This window comes from Pristiophorus japonicus, chromosome 4 (assembly GCF_044704955.1).
Source record: "Pristiophorus japonicus isolate sPriJap1 chromosome 4, sPriJap1.hap1, whole genome shotgun sequence".
Lineage (NCBI taxonomy): Eukaryota > Metazoa > Chordata > Chondrichthyes > Pristiophoridae > Pristiophorus > Pristiophorus japonicus.
Window position 1 is genome coordinate 160,797,194 of NC_091980.1, and position 20,395 is coordinate 160,817,588.

Genomic DNA, 20,395 nt, shown 5'->3' on the forward strand with positions numbered 1-20,395 from the left:
TGCTGTTAGGGAGGGGTTAAACTAATATGGCAGGGGGATGGGAACCTATGTAGGGAGACAGAGGAAAGTAGAATGGGCGCAGAAGCAAAAGATAGAAAGAAGAAAAGTAAAAGTGGAAAAGTAAAAGAGAAACCCAAGGCAAAAATCAAAAAGGGCCACATTGCAGCAAAATTCTAAAAAGGCAAAGTGTGTTAAAAAGACAAGCCTGAAGGCTCTGTGCTTCAGTGCGAGGAGTATTTGTAATAAGGTGGACGAATTAACTGCACAGGCAGAAATGAATGAATATGATATAATTGGGATCACGGAGACATGGCTCCAGGGTGACCAAGGCTGGGAACTCAACATCCAGGGATATTCAACATTCAGGAAGGATAGACAGAAAGGAAAAGGAGGTGGGGTAGTTTTGCTGGTTAAAGAGGAAATTAACGCAATGGTAAGGAAGGACATTAGCTTGGATGATGTGGAATCTGTATGGGTGGAGCTGCGGAATACCAAAGGGCAAAAAACGTTAATGGGAGTTGTGTACAGACCAGCAAATAGTAGTTGTATGGTTGGGGACAGCATCAAACAAGAAATTAGGATGCGTGCAATAAAGGTACAGCAGTTATCATGGGCGACTTTAATCTACAGAAAGATTGGGCTAACCAAACTGGTAGCAATACGTTGGAGCAGGATTTCCTGCAGCGTATTTGGGATGGTTTTCTGGACCAATATGTCAAGGAGCCAACAAGAGGGCTGGTCATCCTGGACTGGGTGATGTGTAATGAGAAAGGACTAATTAGCAATCTTGTTGTGCGAGGCCCCTTGGGGAAGAGTGACCATAATATGGTAGAATTCTTTATTAAGATGGAGAATGACACAGTTAATTCAGAGACTAGGGTCCTGAACTTAAGGAAAGGTAACTTCGATGGTATGAGAAGTGAATTGGCTAGAATAGACTGACAAATGATACTTAAAGGGCTGATGGTGGATAGGCAATGGCAAACATTTAAAGATCACATGGATGATCTTCAACAACTGTACATCCCTGTCTGGAGTAAAAATAAAACGGGGAAGGTGGCTCAACCGTGGCTAACAAGGGAAATTAAGGATAGTGTTAAATCCAAGGAGGAGGCATATAAATTGGCCAGAAAAAGCAGCAAACCTGAGGACTGGGAGAAATTTAGAATACAGCAGAGGAGGACAAAGGGTTTAATTAGGAGGGGGAAAATGGAGTATGAGAGCAAACTTGCCAAGAACATAAAAACTGACTGCAAAAGCTTCTATAGATATGTGAAAAGAAAAATATTAGTGAAGACGAATGTAGGTCCCTTGCAGTCAGATTCAGGTGAATTTAGAATGTGGAACAAAGAAATGGTAGACCAATTGAACAAATACTTTGGTTCTGTCTTCACGAAGGAAAATACATAAAACGTTCCGGAAATACGAGGGGACCGAGGGTCTAGTGAGAAGGAGGAACTGAAGGATATCCTTATTAGGCGGGAAATTGTGTTAGGGAAATTGATGGGATTGAAGGCCGATAAATCCCCGGGGCCTGATAGTCTGCATCCCAGAGTACTTAAGGAAGTGGCCCTAGAAATAGTGGATGCATTGGTGATCATTTTCCAACAGTCTATCGACTCTGGATCAGTTCCTATGGACTGGAGGGTAGCTAATGTAACATCACTTTTTAAAAAAGGAGGGAGAGAGAAAACGGGGAATTATCGACCGGTTAGTCTGACATCAGTAGTGGGGAAAATGTTGGAATCAGTTATTAAAGATGAAATAACAGCGCATTTGGAAAGCAGTGACAGGATCAGTCCAAGTCAGCATGGGTTTATGAAAGGGAAATCCTGCTTGACAAATCTTCTGGAATTTTTTGAGGATGTAACTAGTAGAGTGGATAAGGGAGAACCAGTGGATCTGGAGTATTTGGACTTTCAAAAGGCGTTTGACAAGGTCTCACACAAGAGATTGGTGTGCAAAATTAAAGCACATGGTATTGGGGGTAATGTACTGACATGGATAGAGGACTAGTTGGCAGACCGAAAGCAGAGAGTCGGGATAAACGGGTCCTTTTCAGAATGGCAGGCAGTGACTAGTGAGGTGTCGCAGGACTCTGTGCTGGGACCCCAGCTATTTACAATATACATTAATGATTTGGATGAAGGAATTGAGTGTAATATCTCCAAGTTTGCAGATGACACTAAACTGGGTGGCTGTGTGAGCTGTGAGGAGGACGCTAAGAGGCTGCAGGGTGACTTAGACAGGTTAGGTGAGTGGGCAAATGCATGTCAGATGCAGTACAATGTGGAGAAATGTGAGGTTATCCACTTTGGGGGCAAAAACACGAAAGCAGAATATTATCTGAATGGCAGCAGATTAGGAAAAGGGGAGGTGCAATGAGAGCTGGGTGCCATGGTACATCAGTCATTGAAAGTTGGCATGCAGGTACAGCAGGCGGTGAAGAAGGCAAATGCTATGTTGGTCTTCATAGCTAGGGGTTTTGAATATAGGAGCAGGGAGGTCTTACTGCATGATTTTATTGAATGATGGTGCAGGCTCGAAGGGCCAAATGGCCTACTCCTGCACCTATTTTCTATGTTTCGATGAGGTGTTGGATCAGCCACAGTACAACTTGATTTATATGCTTCGACTCTAGGTAACAGAAAAGGTCGTAGTACTTTTTAAAATTCCCCTTTACCCATGTTCAGGTGCCCGCTTTGCAAAAACAAAGATGATAAAATACAAATCTGTTGTAAGACAAATGGAAATAAATCCCACTTAACAGATCTTGTGCCGTTCCCACCAAAACGACAGCCCTGTAAATCTCAGCTGATCAGAATGGTTACTGTAGTGTATGAATAAAGAGTCTGATCAGATACTGTGAGCTCAAAGTAAAATGTGACCGTAGTCTTTTATTGCAGGTCTCCAGAGTGCCTCTCCAGCCTGTGAGGCTTCCTTAAGTACTGCTGCTCCCATGGGATTATAGGATCCCTTGGGACTCCAGGGAATGAGCCCTCTGGTGGTTAAACAAGATATCTACAGGTTTACATATATAATAACACTCACCCCGCAAAGTCAATAGTGTAACTATTTACAAGGTGAGTCGATCTGGGGCCTTTCTTTCCCTGGTTGATTATCTCGGTGAAAATGCTGGTTTTGGTGAGTCGTTTGTTGGGCTGCTGTGCAGCTGGCCTTGCTGGGCTGCCTGGTGTGGTGAGTCCTGTTGGGCTGCTGCGGGTGATGGGTTCTGCTTCGTGGTTAACCGCTGTGCTGGTTGCCACTGGTGTGTGTGTTGGGGGGTCAAAAAAGGTAGGGTCTAATGTGGGTTGCTCTAAATAGTCCGTGAATCTGAGTTTGGTTTGGTCCAAGTGTTTCCTGTCGATGAGTCCATTTGAAAGTTTGACCCAAAATACCCTACTCCCCTCTTTGGCCACGACAGTGCCGGGATGCCACTTGGGACCTTGTCCATAGTTCAACACAAATGCAGGGTCATTAATCTCAATTTCACGTGACACATTTGCGCTATTATGGTATGTACTTTGTTGAAGCCGCCTGCTCTATACCGGTTCGTGCAGATCAGGGTGGACTAACGAGAGCCTTGTCTTAAGTCCTCTTTTCATGAGCAGTTCAGCGGGTGGAATCCCAGTGAGCAAGTGGGGTCTCGTGCGGTAACTAAGCAAGACTCGGGATAGGCGAGTCTGCAGTGAGCCTTCCGTTACCCTCTTCAAACCTTGCTTGATTGTTTGCACTGCTCTCTCTGCCTGACCATTGGACGCTGGTTTAAATGGGGCAGATGTGACATGTTTGATCCCATTGCGGGTCATGAACTCTTTGAACCGGTGAAACACGGCCCGTTGTCACTCACAATGACATCAGGCAGGCCGTGCATGGCAAACATGGCCCGCAGGCTTTCAGTGGTGTCAGCGGACGTGCTGGCCGACATTATCTCATATTCAATCCATTTGGTGTATGCATCTCCAACCACTAGGAACATTTTTCCCAATAACGGGCCTGCATAGTCGACATGGACCCTAGTCCACGGTTTGGAGGGTCAAGACAATAAACTTAGTGGCGCCTCCCTGGGTGCATTGCTTAACTGTGAGCATGTGTTACATTTGTGCACGCAGGACTCTAAGTCCGCATCGATACTGGGCCATCACACGTGTGATCTGGCTATAGCTTTCATCATTACAATACCCGGGTGGGTACTGTGGATATCACTAATAAAGTGTCCCTGCCCTTTTTTGGTACCACTACCCGATTACCCCACAGGAGGCAGTCTGCCTGTATAGACATTTCATCTTTGCGCCACTGGTACAGCTTTATTTCTTCCTGCATTTCTAATGGGACACTGGATCAGCTCCCGTGAAGTACACAATTTTTTACAAAGGCAGTAAGGGGTCCTGGCTCGTCCAGGTTCTAAACTATCGGGTGGTAACAGGTGATTGCTCACTCTCGAATGCTTCCATTACCATAACTAAATCTGCGGGCTGTGCCATTTCCACCCCCGTGGTGGGCAGTGGCAGCCTGCTGAGAGCATCGGCACAGTTTTCTGTGCCTGGCCTGTGGTGAATGGCGTAGTTGTATGCGGACAACGTGAGCACCCATCTCTGGATGCATTCGTATTTATCCCCTTACTTTCAGAAAAGAAGGATATAAGTGGCTTATGGTCAGTTTCCAATTCAAATTTGAGCCCAAACAGATAAATACACACTAACGCTTCTTTTTCAATCATGCTGTAGACAGACTTCTGGATGCATAAGCAACCGGTTGCAATTTCCTAGATTCATTAGCTTGTTGCAATACACACCCGACACCATATGACGATGCATCACCTGCTAGTACCAAATGCTTACATGGATCATACAACACAAGCAATTTGTTTGATCATAACAGTTTTCTAGCTTTTACAAAGGCATTTTCTTGGCTATTACCCCATACCCATTCGTCTCCTTTATGCAGTAAAGCGTGCAGTGGTTCTGACAATGTGCTGAGATCCGGTAAGAAGTTACCAAAGTAGTTCAGGGGTCCTAGAAACGACTGCAGCTCCATCACGTTCTGTGGCCTCGGTGCGTTCTCGATTGCCTCCATCTTTGAATCGGTGGGTCTGATGCCGTCCGTCGTGATTCTTCTCCCCAGGAACTCCACTTCAGGCGCCAGGAAAATGCACTTCGAACGTTTTAACCTGAGCCCCACGTGATTAAGCCGACTAAGAACCTCCTCCAGGTTCTGCAGATGCTCGACTGTGTCCTGACCTGTAACCAAGATGTCGTCCTGGAAGACCACGGTGTGCGGGACCAACTTCAGTAAGCTTTCCATGTTTCTCTGGAATATCATCGCGGCTGATTGGATCCCAAACGGGCATCTGTTGTAAATGACGAGACCTTTGTGCGTGTTGATGCTGGTGAGGCCCTTCAATGATTCCTCCATCTCCTGCGTCATGTAGGCCGAGGTCAAGTCCAGCTTCGTGAACGTCTTTTCTTCCACCAGCATCACAAAAATGTCGTCTGCCTTTGGTAGTGGGTATTGATTCTGCAAGAAGAAATGATTGATAGTTACATTGTAATCACCACAGATTCGAAAGGTGCCGTCTCCCTTGAGGACTGGAACAATCGGACTGGCTCACTCGTTGATTTCGATCGGCGAAATGATGCCCTCTCGTTGCAGTCGGTTCAAGTCGATCTCCACGGTACAGCTCTCGCCTTGTGATGGATGGGTCGCGCCCCCTAAATTAGGTGGATCTGCACTTTTGCTCCTTGGAACTTCCCGATGCCTGGTTCAAACAGCGAGGGGAACTTGTTTCGGACCTGGGCACACGAAGTGTCGTCGACGGGCGAGAGCGCTCGGACGCCGTCCCAGTTCCAGTATATCTTCCCCAGCCAGCTTCTGCCGAGCAGCGTGGGGCCATTGCCCGGTACCACCCAGAGTGGTAACGTGTGCACCGCTGCATCATAGGAGACCTTTACAGTAGCACTGCCGATTATGGGAATCAGTTCCTTTACATAGAAACATAGAAAATAGGTGCAGGAGTAGGCCATTCAGCCCTTCGAGCCTGCACCACCATTCAATAAGATTATGGCTGATCATTCACCTCAGTACCCTTTTCCTGCTTTCTCTCCATACCCCTTGATCCCTTTAGCCATAAGGGCCATATCTAACTCCCTCTTGAATATATCCAATGAACTGGCATCAACAACTCACTGCAGTAGGGAATTCCACAGTTTAACAACTCTGAGTGAAGAAGTTTCTCCTCATCTCAGTCCTAAATGGCTTACCCCTTATCCTTAGACTATGTCCCCTGGTTCTGGACTTCCCCAACATCGGGAACATTCTTCCTGCATCTAATCTGTCCAGTCCCGTCAGAATTTTATATGTTCCTCTGAGATCCCCTCTCATCCTTCGAAACTCCAGTGAATACTGGCCCAGTCGATCCAGTCCAGCCATCCCGGGAATCAGTCTTGTGAACCTGGGCTGCACTCCCTCAATAGCAAGAACGTCTTTTCTCAGATTAGGAGACCAAAACTGAACACAATACTCCAGGTGAGGCCTCACTAAGGCCCTGTACAACTGCAGGAAGACTTCCCTACTCCTATACTCAAATCCTCTAGCTATGAAGGCCAACATACCATTTGCCTTCTTCACCGCCTGCTGTACCTGCATGCCAACTTTCAATTACTGATGTACCATGACACCCAGGTCTCATTGCACCTCCCCTTTTCCTAATCTGCCGCCATTGTGTAAGTTCTCAGTTTAGTGCGAATGGGTGACAGGAGGCCTTGAGGCCTTGCTGCACCTTAATTTATCGAAAGTCTTTTTTGCTCATAATAGACTGGCTCGCGCCCGTGTCCAGCTCCATTGACACCGAGAATCCATTTAATTCAACCTTCAGCATTATCGGGGGACACTTTGTGGTAAATATGTGCACCCCATATACCTCTGCCTCCTCGATCTGAGGCTCTTGTTCGTCGTGATCCGCCGTGGATCTGTCCTCCTCTGCAACATGGTGGTTTGCAGGATCAGCAGGGTTTGCAGCTCGCCTGCGCATACGTTGGAGATGTCCCATTGTTCAACAGCCCTTGCAAACTTATCCTTTGAAGCGGCATGAATGGAAACAATGATCACCCCCGCAGTGCCAACAAGGTGTTAATGGCTTTGCATTCATCACCCTTGATGGTGGACTCTGAGACATCTGCGGACGTGGAGCTGCAGGCATGTGAGGCCTACCCAGAGCATTACGCTTCGAAAACAACATTACTTTGTTCACAGTACTTGTAGCAGCAGTCGTGTGCTGAGAGATTTGCTTGGTATTGTCACTGGTGGCGATGAACGCCTGGGCTATCGCTATGGCTTTACTCAAGGTTGGGGTCTCTACAGTCAAAAGTTTGCGAAGTATTACTTCATGGCCAATGCCAAGTACAGAGAAGTCCCTGAGCATGTGCTCCTATTGTCTTTCAAATTCGCAATGTCCTGCAAGGTGTCTTCGCTCGGCGACGTAGCTCGCCACTTCCTAGCCTTCAGATCTCTTGCACGTGTAGAACCGGTACTTTGCCATCAGAACGCTTTCCTTCGGGTTAAGATGCTCCTGGACCAGTGTGCACAAATCATCATACGATTTTTCTGTGGGTTTCGCTGGAGCAAGCAGATTTTTCAAGAGGCCATACATTGGTGCCCCGCAAACGGTGAGGAGAATCGCCCTTCGTTTGGCAGCATTCACTTCTCCTTCCAGCTCATTGGCCATGAAGTATTGATTGAGTCGCTCCACAATGGTTTCCCAATCATCTCCCTCCGAAAATTTCTCAAGGATGCCCACTGTTCTCTGCATTGTTAAGGTGGGGTTCATCATCTGTATCTCATCACCAGTTGTAGTGTAGGAATAAAGAGTCTGACCAGATACTGTGAGCTCAAAGTAAAGTGTGACCTTAGTCTTTTATTGCAGGTCTCCAGAGTGCCTCTCCAGCCTGTGAGGCCTCCTTAAGTACAGGTGCTCCCAAGGGATTATGGGATCCCTTGGGACTCCAGGGAATGAGCCTCTGGTGGTTAAACAGGGTATTTACAGGTTTACATATATAATAACACTCCCCCCGCAAAGTCAGTAGTGTACACGTCAACGTCGTGGGAATGTTAGGAGTGAGATTTATATTGAAGCAAAGTGGTAGTGCTCTCTCCTCCGAGTCAGATGGTCATGTGTTCAAATGTCCACTGCAGGACTTGAGCAAAGTAATCTAGACTGACAGGAACTGTAGCATAGTGGTTATGTTACTTGACTAGTAATCCAGAGACTGGACTAACTGTTATTTAGAATAACTCCACAAGACTGAGTACTGTAATTTTAAACTGATGTGACCTTAGTCTCTTTAATAAAACTCCAGAATGCCAAAGCAGCATGGCAGACAACCTTTTATACTCACTTACTTGAGGTGTGCAGGTGACCATTGGGCTTCCAATAGGTGTGCCCTCTGGTGGCAAGTCTTACACAGTTATAATGTTTACATACATAATACTAACGATCCGGAGATATGAGTTCAAATCTCACCACTCAAACAGATTATCTGATCATTTATCTCATTGTTGGACCTTGCTGTGTGCAACTAGCTGCCTCATTTACCTATAAAACAACAGTGACTACATTTTTTAAATAATTCAGTGGCTGTAAAGTGTTTTGGGATGCCCTGAGGTTGTGAAAAGGACTATATAAATGCTAGGTTTTCTTTAAAAGAGAAACCAATCGCAAACTCAATTAAACATAGGCTGTGCTTATTTTTAAGAGTGAGATGTGTTAAAAATATAATACATACGTAAGCCTCACTCCAAATCAGTGAAATATGCTGAGTCTGCATCTTAGTTACCTGACTTAGGGCTAGGACCTGCACTTTTGTGGTTATTGCCCAAAAATGGGCGGTATTTCCGGTGTGGGCGTTAAAAAAAGGTTTTCAGATCGCCGGCTTCTCACCCATTCTCAAAGCACTGTTTGATCTCTTAATTTCGAATGAAATACGAACTCCGATTGTAGTTTTAATGTAACTTTATTTCTGGCAGACAGTAACAAGCTCTTGGCTTTAAGCCAGGTCTTTGTCCTTCTGAGACCACATGGTCAAAATGGCTGTACTTATACCTGGATCAATTTACAGAAAAGAACTCGCCTTCTTTGACCTTATTGGCTCAATTAATAGTCTTTTAACCTTTTAATTGGCTCGCTACCCAAAGTCCTAAAATGTCAAGTTGATTGATGACTTAATGCATCTCTGACTTGGTGTCTGTGAATTCTCACAGTCTGTCTAAATGCAGCCTGTTTGAATTCTCTATCAGCACCTAGATTCCACTTTTGAAAAAGGGTGTTACCTCGAGCGACATAAAATGGGCGGTAGCATTAAATTTTTTTGACCTTCTGCTGTAAAGTGCTGCTGTCCTTGGCAACGGCATGGCAGTGCTCAATTCCAGTGGAGGTCAAGGGTCATCATGACATGTGCAGAAGAGGAGACAGACAGAGAGAGAGGGAGCTCAGAGGGACTGAAGGCATGTCTGGTTGTGGTGTGGCTGCTTTGGGAGGAAGGAGGAAGACTTTAGAGCTTCACAGCAAGTAGGCAAACAACAAGTAGCTGTTACCAGCCACATATTTGACCGAATTTAGCCTATAATGGAGAGAGAGGAGGAGGCATCACAGCACACTGTGGAGACTGACGCTGGAGAGTGCAGTGAGGTGGGAGAGGAGCACATTGGAGGGTGCAATAAAGCCAGGAGGTTCACGGACGAGGCAAATGCCTCCTTCCTGCAGGAGGTCGAGTTACGCTGGGGTGATTTGACACAGCGAGGGCGTGGGGCCCATCCCAAAGGCATACCAGAAGACATGGACCGAGATAGCAGAGATGGTCTCGTCGGTGACCAACGAGGTGCGTGAGGACAACCAATGCCGCAAATGATGGAACGACCTTGTGGGATCCGCAAGAGTAAGTATTACATTGATTTACATGTACTTATGTATTTATATAATTTGATTTATAACAGTCATGAGTGCCTATCATCAGATGTGAGGTCTTTCACTTTTACCGGGAATGTTTTACTCAAAGCCTGCAGTCACGGTGTACATCTTTAGGTAAAGAATGATAATTATCATAATAATCACGATTTCATCTATCGGTTATGTGTTGTATCAGTGTCTGTGACAGTACCTAGTAATGATATCATGCAATGATCTCATGCCATGTTGTCCTGTCAGCTTTTGCAGTAGAAGCTATCGACAATGAGGTCCGTGCGGAGGCGAATGGGTGGGGGGGCCACCAGTCCCCAGCAATATCACTGACATGGAAGAGCGAGTGCTCACACTCGTGGGGAAGCACTCCCGACAGCCACGGACGCATCTGCAGATCCTGAAGTGATGCCACGTGAGTAAAGCTTATACCATTGTGTGATGTAAAGTCAATAGATGCCACACCCATTCATATCTGAACAGACGATTTCTAAAATTGTCATATAAATAATGATGGTCTAATGAAAATCATTGCAATGCACAATGTGTTGAAGATCATGAAATGTGATGTCTGTGATAATTTTGATAGCGGTTGTGCTTTTGTCGTGCATATGCTGTGTGTAGCGCTGGACTCACCTTGTCACCCTAGCACCTTCTCCTCTAATAACCTCACTTGTGTTTTGCAGCTCAGCCAGCAGTGTGTCCCAAGGCAAGACCACAAAGGTCAGAAGGTGGGGGCGCGGGGCAGGAGTTGGCGGACGATCCTCCTACATCTGGTGCTGAGGAGTTCTGATTCTCGCACGTCAATCCGCTGGGTCTGTTCTCCATGGATGAGAGCGCGGACTTCGAGGAACCTGCATCGCCACGCTCCAGAAGCCATTCCACCCCAAGGCCATCTAGTGGTCCTCCGGTCAATCCTGCCTCCACTCTGGCCCAAGCACCTCTCCACAGGGCACCCCATTTGTCCCCAGGACGGCGCCGACTCCCTGGAGTTCCCGTGGACACGACAAGTCTGTTCCACGAGCGCCACATGGCAGCAGAGAGATGGTACAGTTGTCCAGGACTGTAGACATTGGTGACCAGCTCTTTGAAGCATTGGGGGGGCATATTCCGATATCTGGCCACCATCTCCGGCACCATGACTGAGTACATTCTGCGGATGGCGGAGGCCCTGGATGCTGTAGCCAGGAACACTGCTGGCACAGGCCTCCCAGTGGTCCCAGAGCGCGACATTTCACCCCTCGGTTCCGCACCACCACTGCAAGCGACAGATGAGAGCAAGGACCAAGATCCTGCTTCTGCATCAGAGAATGTTGCTCCATCGGCACACCCCGCTCCCGTACCCGTCCAACGACTGCAGCTGCCTTCATCCCCTCCCCAATGAGACACCGCCTGAGGAGCTCCTCAGCCAGGCGCTGTGAAGCGAGGAGGGGAAGGGGTAGAGTTGGGGAGAAGAAGGGGAGGGGGGAAGGAAAATGAGGTGCATGTGCGCAGGTAATGGCTGTGTTTATATCTCCATCTGGGTGTATGCAATTTGTTGTAATGTATGGGGGCTGGGGATCACGCTCCTGCTTTGCCTTTGTATTCTGTGTTGCTGGACATGTTGAACATGTGATTTATGTCACTGGTGGAAAAAGTGGGGTGTGGGCGGGGGTTGGGTGTTATTGCCTGTGATGCTTATGATTTCAGACCAATGTTGGCATAAAATTTTTGTTATTGAACATGACCAGATCAGCCATGATGTTATTGAATGGCAGAGCAGGCTCAAGGGGCCATATGCCCTACTCCTGTTCCTATTTCTTACATTCTTATGTTCTTATGTAACCTTGTTGCGCATTGTCTTAGATAGCTGGACCATTACACACTGGTGATTCTTGAACAATACAACTTAACATCAATTAACATAAACTTTAACTGGCACCTAGGTGATGGGCATCATTGATATCTGAGCTGCACACACACAGCAGTGTGTCAGTGTTGTCACTCACATCAATGCTCCTTCAGGCAAATCGTTCAGATATCAGCTCCTCATGTTAGAATGGGATTTAAAAAATGCAAGCCACACCGTTGGCGTTCGTTCAGAACAGTTCCACTTTTTGTGGCCGTTTTTTTGGGCGAGCGATATTGTGGGCGATGTATGCGAGGTGGTGAAATTGACGCTGGGCGATCTGCTGGGCGTTAGTTTAAATATGCTCTTCACGACAAAAATAAGTGGGTGGACATTAATATTGAATCTTGGCGTTAAATCAGTGCTGAAATTAACGCTGGGTGATATGGGCGTTAATTTTGCCCATTCTGATGATTCCGCCCCAAAAAAGTGGGCGGGAGGTAATATTTTTCCCCGGCATTAAGCACATGGGGAAAGTAACGCTCGGCGATAAGTTTCCTAAGAATGGGCGTCAGTTTGCATTTTGTGCCTAAATGGGCGATATCTGGGTGTTATACGTCATTTCAGCGATAAAATGGGCGTTAAGCATGCAATAAAAGTGCAGGTTCTAACCCGAGGTATTTTTGATGCTGTAGCTGAGTGCAAAGTGGGAATGTGTTCTTTTTCTCCAGCCCTGGCATCACTCGCTTCAGTGAAAAGCAAACAGGTTGAAATTAATGTAATTTACTGTGGTAATGCAGCAAATAATTTGTTTGTGTTCATTTAAAAGGATGGCGAGCATACTAAAATGGTATGCAAAGGAATTTTACGCAGATACATTAACCAGATCGCTACCAGATGTAATTAAGTGCCTGAGTAAATTCGACAAAGAAAGTAATTTTTTTGTTTTGTCCTCACAGTAGAAACACAAGAGAAAGCAGACCGGAAGGCAAAAGGAAGCGTGATACGGAGACCCAGAAGGTAACAGCTGGCTGCCTGGAAAACTGCCTCAGTATTAGAAAGCAGAGAATCGTGGTAAAAGTCTCTTATCGCATAAGCAAGAGTTCCCCAGGACGCTGTCTTGGATCACAACAACAACTTGTATTTATATAGCGCCTTTAGGTAAAACGTACCAAGGCGCTTCACAGGAGTATTATGAGACAAAAATTTTGACACCAATCCACATAAGGAGTAATTAGGGCAGCTGACCAAAAGCTTGGTCAAAGTGATAGGTTTTAAGGAGAGTCTTAAAGGAGGAAAGAGAGATAGAAAGGCGGAGAGGTTTAGGCAGGGAATTCTGGAGCTTAGGGCCTAGGCAACAGAAGGCATGGCTACCAATGGTTGAGTGGCTAAACCAGTTGTCTGCAACCCTTGGATTTAAGGGAATGATGATGAGGGCCGTACCGGGGGAATGGCCAGGGTGGGAGAGGGTAATGGTTTTAATAGAGACTAGGGCATCAAAGGTGGTGGTGAGGGTGTGGTTGAGCTGATCGGCCGTTGCAGAAATGTTATTGTGAATGGAGGACCAAAGGCTGGACAGTTGGGAGTTCGTAAGTGCAGTTGTAAGAGACTTGGGAGAGAGTTTTTTTCAGGGGCGGACACAGAAGGAAGTAGGGTTGAGGTTCGGGGGGGGTGGAAGGGGGATGTGGGTGGAAAGCAATATGAGGAAGTGGCCAGAGATGGCCTTATCTGCGATTGACACGATGGGAGTAGCGAGGCCACGAGAGATGGCAGGGTCAAGGGTATGGCAGGGAACATGGGTTGGGGAGTTTACATGCAGGGAAAGATTAAGGGAGGATAGGAGTCTTGTGAACTCAGAGGAGAGAGAACTTGATGAATTGAGATGGAGGTTGAAATCACTGAAGATGGGAAGTGTTTGGTGCAAGACTGAGGGAGGAAAGCAGTAAAGCTATCTCGGTAACAAAATTTTTATGATACTTGGGTGGGCGGAAGAGAACGAGAATTTTAAATGAGAGGCGAGAGGGCTGGATTAGGTGAGATGCTCAAAGGAGAAGAAAATGTCAGAGGAGTAGGGGACAGGTCAAGCTGTGATTTGATGATGAGAGCCACACCGTCACCACGACGGTTTGAGCAGGGCAAGTGGTGGAAGGTATAGCAAGGCTGGGAGGCTTCATTTAAGGGTAAGGTGTCATTACCCTGAACCGAGTTTCCGTCAGGGCCATGATGTTGATGCAATCATCCATGATAAGCTCAAGGATGGCAAGGACCTTGTTCATAAGCGAACAGACATTCTGGAGGGAGATAGGGAGAGGGCTGGTGAAGGTTGCCGCACTGCCAGTGTCCACAGGGTCAGCGCTGGGGGGAGGGCAGGAGATTGGCAAGCTTAGCCCGCAATGGGCACGCTAGGCGGGAAAGTCGACGGGAGAGTAGGATAAGACAGCTGGGGTTGCTGCTCTTAAGGAGACTGCTGTTTCAGTCTGTCCCAATGCAGTGATGAAGAAAAGTTAGGAGAAAATTGTTTCTCGAGGTGCAAACTATTGTTGACATTGACAGAAACTTTCAACGTTGCAACAAGACTCTGGCACCCGAGAGTTTCGCTGCACTGACTGACTTTAGGTGCTTTCCTTTTCCAAAAACGTGTCGGGTCCAGCAAATGGTACAAACTAATTGAGGCATGATCCCAGAACTACAGGAGACAAACCTCAAGCCTCAAGTCAAGAATTAACAAGCCTCAAGTCAGTCTAAAGATTAGAAGACCTTTTACGGGAATGGTAGCATAGCGGTTAAGTTACTGGACTAGTAATCTAGAGGCCTGGACTAATGATCCAGAGACGCGATTTCAAATCCCACCATGGCAGCTGTGGAATTTTAATTCAGTTATTCAAATAAAAAATCTGGAATAAGAAGCCAATATCCGTAATGGTGACCATGAAACTATCAGATTGTCCTGAAAACCCATCTGCTTCACTAATGTCCTTTAGGGAAGGAAATCTGCTGCCCTTACCTGGTCTGGCCTGGTATACTTCTGCTGCTGCTGATGACCCACAGTGCCTCATGGATGCCCAGCTTTGAGCTGCTAGATCTGTTCTGAATCTATCCCATTTAGCACGGTGGTAGTGCCACACAACACGATGGAGGGTGTCCTCAGTGTGAAGTCGGGACATAGTCTCCACAAGGTCTGTGCGGTGGTCACTGCTACCATTGCTGTCATGGACAGATGCATCTGCAACAGGTAGAGGTGAGGACGAGGTCAAGTACATTTTCCCTCATGTTCGTTCTCTCACCCGTCGCACGCCCAGTCTGGCAGCTATGTCCTTCAGGACTCGACCAGTTCTGTCAGTAATGGCGCTACCAAGCTACTCCTGGTGATGGACATTGAGGTCTCCCACCCAGAGTATATTCTGTGCCCTTTCTACCCTCAATGCTTCTTCCAAGTGGTGCTCAACATGGAGGAGTACTGATCCATCAGCTGAGGGAGGGCAGTAGCTGGTAATCAGCAGGAGGTTTCCTTGCCCATGCTTGACCTGAAGCCAAGAGACTTCATGGGGTCCAGAGTCAATGTTGAGGGCTCCCAGGACCACTCCGTCCCAACTGTATACCACTGTGCCGCCACCCCTGGTGGGTCTGTCCTCCCTGTGGAACAGGACGTACCCAGGGATAGTGATGGAGGAGTTTGGGACATTGGCTGAAGTATACGATTCTGTGAGTATGATTAAGTCAAGCTGTTGCTTGACTAGTCTGGGAAAACTCTCCCAATTTTGGCACAAGTCCCCAAATATTGGTGAGGAGAACTTTACAGTGCCGTCGCGTCCGTAGCCAGTGCCAAGAACATAAGAACATAAGAATTAGGAACAGGAGTAGGCCATCTAGCCCCTCGAGCCTGCTCCGACATTCAACAAGATCATGGCTGATCTGGCCGTGGACTCAGCTCCACTTACCCGCCTGCTCCCCATAACCCTTAATTCCCTTATTGGTTAAAAATCTATCTATCTGTGACTTGAATACATTCAATGAGCTAGCCTCAACTGCTTCCTTGGGCAGAGAATTCCACAGATTCACAACCCTCTGGGAGAAGAAATTCCTTCTCAACTCAGTTTTAAATTGGCTCCCCCGTATTTTGAGGCTGTGCCCCCTAGTTCTAGTCTCCCCGACTAGTGGAAACAACCTCTCTGCCTCTATCTTGTCTATCCCTTTCATTATTTTAAATGTTTCTATCAGATCACCCCTCATCCTTCTGAACTCCAACGAGTAAAGACCCAGTCTACTCAATCTATCATCATAAGATAACCCCCTCAACTCCCGAATCAGCCTAATGAATCGTCTCTGTACCCCCTCCAAAGCCAGTATATCCTTCCTTAAGTAAGGTGACCAAAACTGCACGCAGTACTCCAGGTGTGGCCTTACCAATACCCTATACAGTTGCAGCAGGACCTTCCTGCTTTTGTACTCCATCCCTCTCGCAATGAAGGCCAACATTCCATTCGCCTTCCTGATTACCTATTGCACCTGCAAACTAACTTTTTGGGATTCATGCACGAGGACGGGTCCCGAGGCGCGTTCGTGAGGTCGCGGATCCGGTTCCTGCGGGATCTGGACCGCGGCTCCCCCTTCTTCTACTCGCTGGAAAAAAGGCAGAGTGTCCGTAAGCAGCTCTTGACGCTGCTGGCCGACGACGGCTCTCTCGTCTCGGATCCGGAGGGCGTCAACAACAGGGTCCGTGAATATTACGGGGCTCTGTTCTCTCCGGATCCGTCCAGCGAGGAAGCGCGTAGAGTTTTGTGGGAGGACCTGCCGAAGGTCGGCCCGGAGGGCGCCGAAAATCTGGAAGCTCCGCTAAGCCTGGCGGAGCTGACCGGTGCCCTCGCCCGGCTCTCGAGGGGAAAATCCCCGGGGCTGGACGGGCTGACCGTGGAGTTCCACAGGGCGTTCTGGGACGTCCTGGGGAGCGACTACGCGCGGGTCCTGGGGGAAAGTCTGGCGACCGGGGAGATGCCCCTCTCTTGGCGCAGGGCAGTCATCGTCCTGCTGCCTAAGAAGGGCGATCTCCGCCTTCTTAAGAACTGGCGCCCGGTCTCCCTCCTCAGCACGGACTACAAAATCTTCGCCAGGGCGATGTCTGCTCGCCTTGGTGCCGTGCTGGACCACATGATCCACCCCGACCAGTCCTACACGGTCCCGGGCCGGACAATCCACGATAACATCCATCTGGTCCGGGACCTCATCCATTGTTCCCAGGAGGCTGGTCTGTCGGTCGCCTTCCTATCCCTCGACCAAGAGAAGGCGTTCGACAGGGTGGATCACGACTATCTGCTCGGAACTCTGCGCGCTTTCGGGTTCGGGACGCATTTCGTCGCCCGGATCCGACTTTTGTACGCCGCCGCGGAGTGTCTGATTAAGGTTAACGGGTCCTTGACGGCGCCCCTTCGCTTTAGGAGAGGGGTGCGCCAGGGATGCCCCATGTCCGGCCAGTTATACGCCGTTTGCGTGGAGCCTTTCCTGCGCCTCTTGCGGACGAGGTTGACGGGACTGGCTCTGCAAGGGCCGGGCGTGGAGGTCGTCCTCTCGGCTTACGCCGATGACGTGCTCCTCGCGGTAGAGGATCCCGCTGACCTGCGGAGGATGCGTGAGTGCCAGGAGATTTACTCGGCCGCGTCCTCCGCCAGGATCAACTGGGAGAAATGTTCCGGACTCCTGGTGGGTCAGTGGCGGGTGGACTCCCTGCCGGAGGAGCTCAGGCCTTTTGCCTGGAGCACGACCCATCTCCTCTATCTGGGAGTCTACCTTAGCCCCGACGAGGGAGCCTGGCCGGCGAACTGGCAGGAGCTGGAGGCCAAGGTCGCCGCTCGCCTAGGGCGCTGGACAGGACTGCTCCGAGTGCTGTCCTACAGGGGTCGAGCGCTAGTTATAAACCAGCTGGTGGCCGCAATGCTGTGGTACCGGCTGGTCACTTTGACCCCTCCCCCTGCGTTTGTCGCCAAGATACAGAAGAAGCTGGTGGACTTCTTCTGGAACAACAGGAAGCACTGGGTCTCTGCCGCGGTCCTGAGTCTCCCGCTTGAGGAGGGCGGTCAGTCGTTGGTGTGCGTCAGCGCCCAGCTCGCGACTTTCCGTCTTCAGACCCTGCAGAGATACCTTTACGTCGAGCCCCCTCCTAGGTGGTGTGCTCTGGCGAGGTATTTCTTCCGCCAGCAGCTCGACCTCAATTATGACACGCAGCTCCTGTTTGTGAACTTGGGGGGTGCCAGGACCGCCCTCCGGGAGCTGCCTGTCTTTTACAGGGAACTCATCAGGGTCTGGAACAAAGTCTCCACCAAGCGCAGCTCTCCGCCGGCTGGAGTGGCGGCCGTCCTGCAGGAACCGCTGCTCGGGAATCCGTACCTCCACGGCCGAGGCTTTATGTGGCGGTCGGAAGAGAGGGCTGTGGCTGGTGAGGTGACCAGGGTCAGGGACCTGCTCGATGGCGGAGGAGCGGGCTGGATGGCGCCAGACACGCTGGCGCGGCGCCTAAATTCTGCCAACGTCCGCCACGCGGCCGATGCCATCGAGTCGCTAAAAACAGCTCTGGGCCCTGACTCCGTTAGGTGCATCGAGGAGGCTCAAGCACGTGGGGAGATCCCGTCCGAACTGACCCCCGTCCGGACGGAATTCCTCATCGGCGCCAAACCCCGGAACCTCCCTCGGGGGCCGGCGCCTCACAACTTGAGCCGCCTCGGGGAAATCCCCTCCGTGCCTTTCAGTTCCGCGCGGAGGGGTTTCCTGTACGGGCTGCTCCTGCACACCCTCAACTTTGCCATCCTCGCCGGCCGTCCGGACACGCCATGGCGTACCATCTTGCCGTCCGGAGGAGGCGGGGGTCCCCGATGGAGGGCACTCTACGCAGGGGTCCTCCCACTATTCATCGGGGACTTGGCCTGGAGGGTGGTGCACGGAGCAGTGCCGTGCAATAAATTTTTAAGCCGGTTCACGGACTCCCAGGCCGCCTGCAATTTCTGCGGTCTGGAGGAGTCCGTGTTCCATGTTTTTATGGAGTGCACAAGGTTGCAGGCCCTGTTCCACTATTTGAAGGGGCTGCTCCTGAAATTCTGGCTGCACTTCAGTCCCACTCTCCTGATCTTTGGGCACCCTGTGCGGAGGGGAGCGGGTAGGTCCGAAGGCCTCCTCGTAGGACTGCTCCTGGGCACGGCCAAGGGTGCCATCAGCCGGTCCAGGCAGCGGGCGGTCGAGGGGGTCGTTCAACCTGACTGCCTGCCTCTCTTCCGCTCTTACATCCGGTCCAGGGTGTCCTTGGAGATGGAGCACGCGGTGTCCACCGGTACGCTCGCGGCCTTCCGCGAGAGGTGGGCACCGGAGGGACTGGAGTGCATCATCACGCCCGGCAACCAAATTTTAATTTGATTTTACGTTTTAAAGTTTAATTTGTTTTAATTGCCGGTGCTTTTAGTGTCCCCCTCTCCTTTTATAGGGGGCACTGGAAAAAGGAAAAATTTGATTTTAGTGCCCCAAAAAAAAAAAAAAACACAAAAAAAATATATAAAAAAGGGGCCTTGTAAATGTCTTGTGTGTGTCATCCAGGTCGGGTGGCACGGATACATGTTTTATGTTTTTGCAGTTTAACTCAAAAGAGTTTCATGCACGAGGTTGCAGCCCCTGTTTCATTATCTAAAGGGGCTGCTCCTGAAATTCTGGCTGCACTTCAGTCCCACTCTCCTGATCTTTGGGCACCCTGTGCGGAGGGGAGCGGGTAGGTCCGAAGGCCTCCTCGTAGGACTGCTCCTGGGCACGGCCAAGGGTGCCATCAGCCGGTCCAGGCAGCGGGCGGTCGAGGGGGTCGTTCAACCTGACTGCCTGCCTCTCTTCCGCTCTTACATCCGGTCCAGGGTGTCCTTGGAGATGGAGCACGCGGTGTCCACCGGTATGCTCGCGGCCTTCCGCGAGAGGTGGGCACCGGAGGGACTGGAGTGCATCATCACGCCCGGCAACCAAATTTTAATTTGATTTTACGTTTTAAAGCTTAATTTGTTTTAATTGCCGGTGCTTTTAGTGTCCCCCTCCCCTTTTATAGGGGGCACTTGGAAAAATGTGATCTTAGCGCCCAAAAAAAAAAACCAAAAAAAAGAAAGAAAAAAAACCCACAAAAAAAGGAGGAAAAAAAAGGGGCCTTGAAAATGTCTGCTGTGTCACCCAGACGGGTGGCACGGTTTAATGTTTGTTTTTTTTTCAGGTAAACTCAAAAGAGTTTCATACACAAGAATGCACGAGGTTGCAGCCCCTGTTTCATTATCTAAAGGGGCTGCTCCTGAAATTCTGGCTGTACTTCAGTCCCACTCTCCTGATCTTTGGGCACCCTATGCGGAGGGGAGCGGGTAGGTCCGAGGGCCTCCTCGTAGGACTGCTCCTGGGCACGGCCAAGGGTGCCATCAGCCGGTCCAGGCAGCGGGCGGTCGAGGGGGTCGTTCAACCTGACTCCCTGCCTCTCTTCCGCTCTTACATCCGGTCCAGGGTGTCCTTGGAGATGGAGCACGCGGTGCCCACCGGTACGCTCGCGACCTTCCGCGAGAGGTGGGCACCGGAGGGACTGGAGTGCATCATCACGCCCGGCAACCAAATTTTAATTTGAT

At 49.4% G+C, this 20,395-nt stretch overlaps 1 protein-coding gene across 6 annotated transcripts in view; it reads left to right on the plus strand.

Moving 5' to 3' along the window:
* Window positions 1-20,395, plus strand: part of LOC139263142 (neutral alpha-glucosidase C-like) — a 237,431-nt gene that overhangs the window by 78,121 nt on the left and 138,915 nt on the right. For 5 of the 6 annotated variants that reach the window (XM_070878753.1, XM_070878755.1, XM_070878754.1 and 2 more), the window contains one exon: window positions 12,737-12,797. In XM_070878753.1, the coding sequence (XP_070734854.1) occupies window positions 12,737-12,797 (61 nt within the window). The remainder of the gene's footprint in view (window positions 1-12,736; window positions 12,798-20,395) is intronic. The other variant, XM_070878757.1, reaches the window with a different exon arrangement.